The following is an 8,845-nucleotide window of genomic DNA, read 5'->3' on the forward strand; positions in this document are numbered from 1 at the left end:
GGTCTTGCCTCTAGCCTCCTTGCAGGGAGTTCTGCTGAAGGGTTCCCTGCTGGGCCTGCAGCCTGGGTCAAAAGAGGATCCCTGGGCCCAGGAAGTCTCACTCACTCACCGGGCCTGCACTCCAGGTCTGTTCAGGATCCCGCGGCCTGGGTCGTCTCACTCACTTGCTGGGCCTGCGCTCTGGTCTGTTCAGGATCCTGTGGCCTGGGTCGTCTCACTCACTTGCTGGGCCTGCGCTCTGGGTCTGGATTTAGTTTTCTAATACACTGAGCCAGTCTATTTATTTTAATTGGTGAATTGAGTCCATTTACATTGATGGTTATAATTGAGATGTATTTTTTGTAATGTATTAATCATTATTATTATTTTCTGAATCATAATTTTTTACTTTGAAGAGCAAAAGCAAAAGCAAAAAGAAATAGCAGAAACAATGACAGAAATAGGAAAATATATAGCAGTACATATGTTACTGATATTTAAAACAAGAATAGCTAATTAACAATGGTTATGTTATCTATTTTTATTGTCAGATCTGTTGAATTGAGATGTATTGACTTACGATTGACATGTTATTTCCCTGCTGTTGTTTACTCCTTTTGTCCTGTGTTTAATTGTTTGCCCTGTTTGGTTGGTTCCTTCTGTTCTCATTCATGGAATTCTGATCATTTTGGTCTTTCTCTAGAATATATTTTAGTAGTCTTTGTAGGGTTGGCTTTGTCATCATGAAATTCTTTATTTGTTCCTTGTCATGGAAGTATTTCACTTGTCCATCAAACTTGAAAGAGAGTTTTGCAGGTTATGGTAGTCTGGGCTGGAATTTTTTTCATGGAGGACTTAAAGTATTCTGCTACATGATTTTCTTGCCTACATGGTTTGTGAAGAGAAGTCTGCCATTACTCTGATGGATTTACCTTTAAATTTAATCTGTTTCTTTACTGTAGCAGCTTTCAGTATATTGTTCTCATGCTGGATTTGTGGGATCTTGACTCTTATATATTTCGGTGTGTTTTTAATTGGGTTGATGTTATTTGGAGTTCAGTATGCTTCAGTTACTTGAATGTCATACTGTTTCCCCATATTTGGGATATTTTCTGCTATTACTTTTGCAAATATTCTTTCTATATCATTTATGTTGACTCCTTCTTTGTGATTGATGCCTCTTAGTCTCACAGTGTTCATCTTTGCATCGTCTTGCAGGTGATGAATTATTTTTTCCTGCATTCAGTTGTATTTAAGAGATCTTCTCTTACCATTTCACTAGCTGTGATGGTGTCTTCGAGATCTGAAACTCTATCTTCACTTTCACTCAAATAGTTTTAGAAGCCTGTGATTGAGATTTTAAGTTCCTGTATATCTCTTTGACTTTCCTTTATTTGATCTATTTCTGTCCTTTATTACTTATTCAATATTTCCATCATTTTTATTTTATTTTACTTTTTTAAAATTTATTTATTTATTTGTGTGTGTGTGTGGCCACCTCAGCCCACCAGGGAGCGGGGCTGGCTGGCATGTGGTACTGGGGGATTGAACCTTGGTTCCTGTGCTTTGCTATGCTTGTTCTAAGTTGGTGCTTTAGACCACTGAGCCATCTCACCAGCTCATTTTTAATCTGTTCTATTTTTTCATCAGTGTCTTCTTGAGAAGGAGTTATTAAGTTTTTCATTATAGTCATCATTTCTTTTTTTACTTCAGAGATAATTTCTGATCTGATTTCCTCTATATGTTTCTGCTGTTGATTCTTTACTTCAGATATTTATTCCAAGATTTGTCTTCATTATAGATGTTATTTCTGTTCTGCGTTCTTCTGTACCTTTCTGCAGTTGTTTCTTTACTTCAGACGCTTTTAATTCAGAAATTCCACTTTCTGAAAGTGTGTGAGCCATACTTTCTTCTGTGCTAATGTCTTCAGTATTTATTTTTGGTGAGTTCAGGGCTTGAGATTGCAGTTTGCTCCTTCTTTTTGTCATTTTCTATAGTTCTTTCCTCTGAACTTTTGTGTAGAGCTTTGGTGCAGCTATAACCTTAGCAACTTCTGAAATTCATTCCCAAGAGAGATTGCATGATTAAGGCTGTTATAGTTTTTATTTACATAACTACAATAAGGAACATTATGTATCAAGGATATGGTTCTGCAGAACAAGTGCTTGCCTGGCAAGTGCAAGGGCCTGAGTTCAGTATCATTTTCTGCCAAAAGAAAAAAAAAGGAACACTAATAATAGGTAATATTATTTAGCAGTTGACAAACATTTGTAAATAATGACTTTGTATTTTACACGGTAAGATCAATCATTATATCTTTATAGCTAAGCCGACATTAAATTGGGAATTTGTATTAAATTAGTTCTCCCAAGTTCTGTCTGATCATCTTGCCTTGATGTACTTGGTATTTTCCGGGCAGACTAGTTCACCCTGATTACCTTGTTCTCCCACTCTCAGTCAAGAGAGAAAGAGGGAGGATGCTTTTATAGATCTGGATCTAGCAAAGTGTCTCAGCTTACTGGGTGCAGATCTAAGAAGTTTGAATTCATCTAGTTGTCCATGGCTTGGGTCTGGCTTCTGTGCTCAACTTATTCCTGCTGCAGGCCTTGGAAGTGAACCTGTTGTGCCTGTCTGGCAAGATGTTCTGCTCCTGGATTAGCTGGGTGGCTCTGGCCCCTAGCCTACCTGCAGGGACATCAGCTGCAGGGTTTCACACCAGGCCTGTATGCCAGGCCTGGGCTGGGTCTGGAGGGGTCCAGAGAGCAGGAAAGAAGGACTCACTCACAAGTTGTCCTGGGCTGGGTCTGGAGGTATCCAGCAGGCAAAGGGGAGTGTGGAAGGTCTCCCACTCACTCGCTGGGCCTGGGCTTGGGCTTGGTCCAGAGAAACAGTGGAAGTTCTCACTCACACTCTGGGCCTAGGCTGGTTCTGGAGGATTTCAGAAGGGTCCCAAGAGCATAGCTGAAGGCTCACTCACGCTGGGCTTGCTCTGGATCCGTAGGTTCTCAGCGGGCACAGAGCAGTGCGGATGATCGTCTACACACTTGCTGGGCCTCTCAGTTTATTTCTGAATTGATTTTCTGCAGATGCTTCTTTACTTCAGACACTATTAATTCAGAAATTTTATATGTGTGATTCCCTATTTCTTTTATACTAGCATCTCCTGCATTTTTCTGGGTGGGCTTGGGGCTGAGAATGCATTTCACTCCTTCTCCTTGTCATTTTGTATACCACTGTCCCTTTACCTTTGGTATAGAGCTTTTGTGCATTTATAACCTTAGAACCTACTGAAAATTTTGCCCAAGAGAGATTATAGGGTGAAGGTCATTATAGATTTGTAGTTAGAGAAGTAAAATTAGGAACACTACTAATGGGTAGGTATACTTAGCAGTTGACAAACTTGTAACTAATGGATTTGTACTTTAGACAATAAGAGCAAAGAGTATGTCTGTAGCTAAGCAGATATTGGGAATTTATATTTAAATTAATTCTCCTAAGTTCTGTCTGTTCACCTCCCCTTGATGTACCTGGGTTCTTCCAGGAAGACTAGTTCACCCTGTTACCTGTTTCCTCTGTAGATCAAGAACGAAAGAGAGGACATTCTCATAGATCTGTGTCTAGCAAAGTGTCTCACCTTACCTGGTCCAGATCTACCAAGTTTGAACTCATCCATATGTGCTTGGGTTGGGTCTGGCTGCTGTGCTTAGCTTCTTCCTGCTGCAGCCTATGGAACTGAACCTGCTTTGCCCCACTGGCAAGATGTTCTGCTCCTGCATATCTGGGTGGCTCTGGCCCCTAGAATCTCTCTACAGGGACTTTAGCTGCAGAGTTTTACACCAGGCCTGTCTGATAGAGGAGGTTCCCATGAGTGTCCAGATGGTCCCACACACAGGGTGGGCCTAGGCTGGGTCTGGAAAGGTCCAGTAGGCGCTGTGGAGTGGAAGGTCTCACACAGACACCTGTCCTGGGCTGGCTCTGGATGAGATCCAGTGGGAGCAGCAGAACAGAAGGTCTCACACACATGCTGGTCCTGGACTGGGTCTGCAGGGGTCCTCTAAGTGGCTTTTTAAAATGGCATTACAAAAAGAAAATGGGACCTCCTTTGCTCTATCTGATAAGAACAGATACTGCACTTGATCTTAGCCAAAAGGCCAATAAGTGATTCCTGTGCTCTATTTATAGGAATAGAAGGAAGGAAACTAGTGAGAAGTTTTTGCAGAGAACAATGAAAGATATTGTAATAGTAAATTTTGTTGATTTTTAAGCCAAAGATTTCTGAAGATGGATACTGGCCCCCATAAAGGAAAGCTCAGTGGGTACACTGTCATTGAAATGCAGATGAAGTGACAATGTGGTGTTATTTTGACAGAATGAGTTGATTTTTAAAACATTTTATTTATCTTACTACATGTTTTCAGTAAACTAATGATTGCATTGATCATGGTGGTTGGTTCTGGAACACAATATAGTTTAATTCTTTTTACATAACCTTCTCTTCCTTCCTACACTTTCTACCTCTTAATACCCTTCCTATGGGTTAGTTTCATCTGTATTTGAATTTTACGAATAGAAGAAGATGGAAATGAAACATGTTTCTGTGACTATTGGCTTCCACTTAACATTGTGTTTGTGAATTTCATCTGGATTATTGGTTATAGTGATTGTGGTCTAGCTTTCATTGTTGACAGTATTCCATTGTATGAGGTTTTTACTACTTATTCCATATACTGATGATCCCTTTCCATAAAAGCTTGTATATATATTCTGTTTTTTTTTGTGAACCCATACACAATTTTGTGGCAAAGTATATGGTGGTGATCTTGCTGATCATGCCTATGTTTAGATTCATTAACTACCACTGGCCTTTTATTACCATGGATTCTACATCCCCAGTTATACTCAGCTTTGGAATGAAAAACTTGAGCTTGTATTGTATATGTAGACACTATTTTTGCCACTAATCTCTAAATAATACAGTACCACTCTCTATATAACATTTCCTTTTTATTAGATAAAAGCAATCGAGATGATTTGAAGTATACAGAAGGATAAACATAGGTGATGTGCAAATATTACTAAGGATTTTAGTGTTCAATTGAGCCCAGAGATTCACTCCACAAATACACCAATAGGTGCCATTCCAGTTTCCCAGTTTCCCAAAGCACTGTACCGATAGGATTTTTCAAATTTCATAATCAGTGCAAGAGGACTCTTGTTCTATTGCCTTGTACAAGGAAGGTAAATAGAGATGTGCTCCCCTTAAATTACTGGGAACCAGAATACAGATTGATGTTAAAGCACAAGAATTCTTTGAGTTGCTACACCAGGGAGATCAGTTCCAGCCCAAGGTTATGGATAAAGATGAGATTAGGAATATCTAAACATCTGTACTGCTTAGGGCCTGAATCACTGTTAGTAGAGCCTGGATGAATCACAACTTATCCCTTTAGACATTGGGTCCTGAGAAGAGAGCAAGGCAGCTAGGCAAGCATTGAGGATCCCATTGGCTGCATTTAATTACCAATGTGTATTTAAGCATTGCAATGTTTTAACAACTGGGGCACATATTGACTAATAGCAACTTTGGCATGGGTTTGCTTGGCAGTTCCGAGAGAAGTATGGAGATGTGTTCACCGTGTACCTAGGGCCAAGGCCTGTAGTCATACTGTGTGGCCCAGAGGCCATACGGGAAGCCCTTGTGGATCAAGCTGAGGATTTCTCAGGCCGAGGACCAATTGCTGTTGTGGACTCTGTATTCCAAGGATACGGTGAGGTTCTTAAAGACATAGGGATGGGGCATGTGGAGAATGGGACTTGGGCAAGTAGAGTGTGATAAGGGAGGAAAGAGTTGAAGAGGGATCCTCCTGTTCACCTTCCTTTGTGACACATGTCTGTGCTACAACCACTAGGGGTGATCTTTGCCAATGGGGAACGCTGGAAAGCCCTTCGGAGATTCTCTTTGGCCACCCTGAGGGACTTTGGGATGGGAAAGCGGAGTGTGGAGGAGCGGATTCAGGAGGAGGCTCAGTGTATGGTGGAGGAGCTGCGGAAATCCCAGGGTGAGTCTGTAGGGTGGGGCTGTGTATGAAAGGGAGTTAAGGATACAGAAGGTGAGGTAGGGTGCATCGTAATGAAAACATTGAGAGACAGGCATGGACAGAGAAGGTAGAACACAGACAGACAATGATAGGATCAGAAAGAGATGGAATGGATATGAGCAGAGATAAGCAACAGAGGAGCACATCCTCTGTGATGTTTACCCTTAGCAAGAAAAGCTTGGAGAAGTAAAATGAGTGACTTCCCGGTCTTAATTTGTGTCCAGGGAAATCAATTAGTGAGTTCCTTGTATGCATCAAATGCTTTTATAGCATCTGGATTATGTGAAAGAAAGAAAGCAGAAAAGGAGTGAAAGCAGATGTGAACATAGTGGACTATATTTTCCTTCCTTTGAATACAGACAAGCAGGAAGTAAGCAAAGAGGCAGGTGTGTGCCCTACTCCTGGGGACCATTTTGTGTTCCTTGGGAATCCTCAGTACCAAGGACATAGAGGTGGCAGGACTCCATTTTTGCACCTAGGGGGATTGTTTTTCTTTATGCATATCAGGTCTTTGTCAAGTGTGGAGATTCTGAACCTGGGGAGAAACAGCAGGAACAGAGAGAGTAAGAAGGAAAAATGATGGGCACAAAGACAGGGAAAGAGTAAGAGACAGACATGGAGGGAGCAAATGGAAAGGAAAGAGAGAAGAGAGGAGGATATTCACAGAAAAAAATAATAGAGGTAGAACAAAAGCAAGATAGAAAATTTGAAGTAAGTGGCCAAATGTCAGGGAAAGGTCTATAGAGGAATGAAAGCAGAGGGAGAGAGAGAGAGAGAGAGAGAGAGAGAGAGAGAGAGAGAGAGAGAGAGAGAGAACATGAATATTATATAGAGCCTGAATTATATTTTCCACCTATCTGTTGCCTTTGGGCTCAGAGCTATACTGTTCATTACCCTAGCCCTGGAGAGGTAAAGAGATGAAGGAGGCAGTGACAGTCAAGTGAAAAATTGATCAGAATGTTTATACTTGTACAATGGATTGATTGGCCAAACTACATGACCTCTGTCTCAGCACCTAACTTTCTTAACTTACCAGGGGTGAGATTCAGGACAGGCAACACCTCCCATGGGTCTGTTTTTGCACTGTCTGGTCACAATCCTGGGCCCAGGAGTGCATCACTGGGTTACCTTGGTCAAATCATTAATCCATCAATCATTGATCCATCTATAAAATGGAGGATGGTAATAGAACAACATATTCCCTACCATATTTTTTGGGAATTAAGTTAAAATAACCTAGGAATAGCTAAGAATACAGCCTGACACATAGTACTTGCTGATGAATGTCAGAGTTCATTGATATTTTTTCTTTTTATTACTGAGTTTTGGTGGTCACACCGAGACATGACAGCCGGCAAATGCTCCCCAGGACCCTGAATCTGTGTCCAGTGAAGTTTTGCCTTTTTCCCTAGGAGGCCTGGTGGACCCCATATTCCTCTTTCATTCTGTCACTGCCAACATTATCTGCTCCATCGTCTTTGGAAAACGCTTTGACTACAAAGATCCTCAGTTCCTTCGGATGCTGGACCTGTTCTCTAAGTCCTTTAAGCTCATCAGCTCCTTTTCCAGTCAGGTCAGGGGAAATGTTGGAGGATGTGTATGAGGGGGGCTACTCAGACCAGGGGTAATGATATTACATTTTTGGGATTCAAGAAAGACTCTTAATTTAGTGAGAAGGGTTCAGAGAGCACAGAGGGATGGGGACACTGAGATCTGAAGGAAGGAAAAGGGGGTGAGCGGGAACTAAGGGTCTGAGCAAACAAAGGAGCATGTGGAGTATGGAGAATTACAGTGTAAGAGATAAAGAAAAGGAAGACCAGGAAAATGTAGAAGAGAAGAAAGGTGAAAAGACTGAAAAAAAGAGATATATTCTGAGAAACAAAAGAATTGTGTGTTAATGTGTATGTGTACATATATGTATGCTTATTAAAGAGGAGAGTGGCAGACTCACAGTAGAGGAAAAGAAGGGGCATAGATTGCCCATAGAGTTCTGGTGCCCAGGACATCTCCCTTCTTCAGTGTACTATTACCTGAGGCCTATGTGAACCTCATGGCTCCTTCTTTCCTCAAGGTGTTTGAATTATTCTCCAACATCCTGAAGCACTTCCCTGGCACACACAGGGAAATCTACAAAAACCTTCAGGAAATCAACACCTTCATTGGCCACAGTGTGGAGAAACACCGTGAAACCCTCGACCCCAGCTCCCCCAGAGACCTCATTGACACCTTCTTGATCCGCATGGACAAAGTGAGATTGGGCAGAGAGGAAGGGTTAGGAGGGGAGGATGAGCAGGAGGGACTGAAGGGATAGAAAGAACAGAACAGGAAAAGAGAGAGAAGGAAAACAAAATATTGGAAGGAGAGTGGGAAAAGGGAAGGTACAAAAAGGAGAAGAAAAAAGAAGGTGAGATGGAAGGCAGGAGATAGGAAGGAGAAACTGAAGAGGGAAAGGGAAAAGAAGCAAGAAATAACTGAGGAAGAAAATTAAGGGAAAGGACAAAATGCAATACAATGACAAAACTACAAAGGAAGAAAGAAAACGGAAAGACCGAGTAATAAATAATCCAAAGACATTAAGATAGATGCAAACACAGCCTGATAGAATAAAGAAAAGGAAGGGAGGAGAATGAGAGAGAGAGAGAGAGAGAGGGAGAGAGAGAGAGAGAGAGAGAGAGAGAGAGAGAGAGAGAGAGACAGAGAGAGAGAGAGACAGAGAGAGACAGAGAGAGACAGAGAGAGAGACAGAGAGAGAGAGACAGAGAGAGAGA

At 41.6% G+C, this 8,845-nt stretch overlaps 1 protein-coding gene and 1 pseudogene across 1 annotated transcript in view; one reads left to right on the forward strand and one right to left on the reverse strand.

Annotated features, from left to right (window-relative positions):
* LOC101569870 (cytochrome P450 2B4-like) overlaps window positions 1-8,845 on the forward strand; it is a 41,593-nt gene that overhangs the window by 24,485 nt on the left and 8,263 nt on the right. Inside the window, exons 2-5 of the mRNA XM_004648612.2 lie at window positions 5,585-5,747; window positions 5,889-6,038; window positions 7,490-7,650; window positions 8,149-8,335. Coding sequence (XP_004648669.1) covers window positions 5,585-5,747; window positions 5,889-6,038; window positions 7,490-7,650; window positions 8,149-8,335 — 661 coding nt within the window. The remainder of the gene's footprint in view (window positions 1-5,584; window positions 5,748-5,888; window positions 6,039-7,489; window positions 7,651-8,148; window positions 8,336-8,845) is intronic.
* Window positions 4,037-4,142, reverse strand: LOC111814754 (annotated as a pseudogene).

Source organism: Octodon degus, unplaced genomic scaffold (assembly GCF_000260255.1).
Source record: "Octodon degus isolate 3935 unplaced genomic scaffold, OctDeg1.0 scaffold00476, whole genome shotgun sequence".
Taxonomy (NCBI): Eukaryota; Metazoa; Chordata; class Mammalia; order Rodentia; family Octodontidae; genus Octodon; species Octodon degus.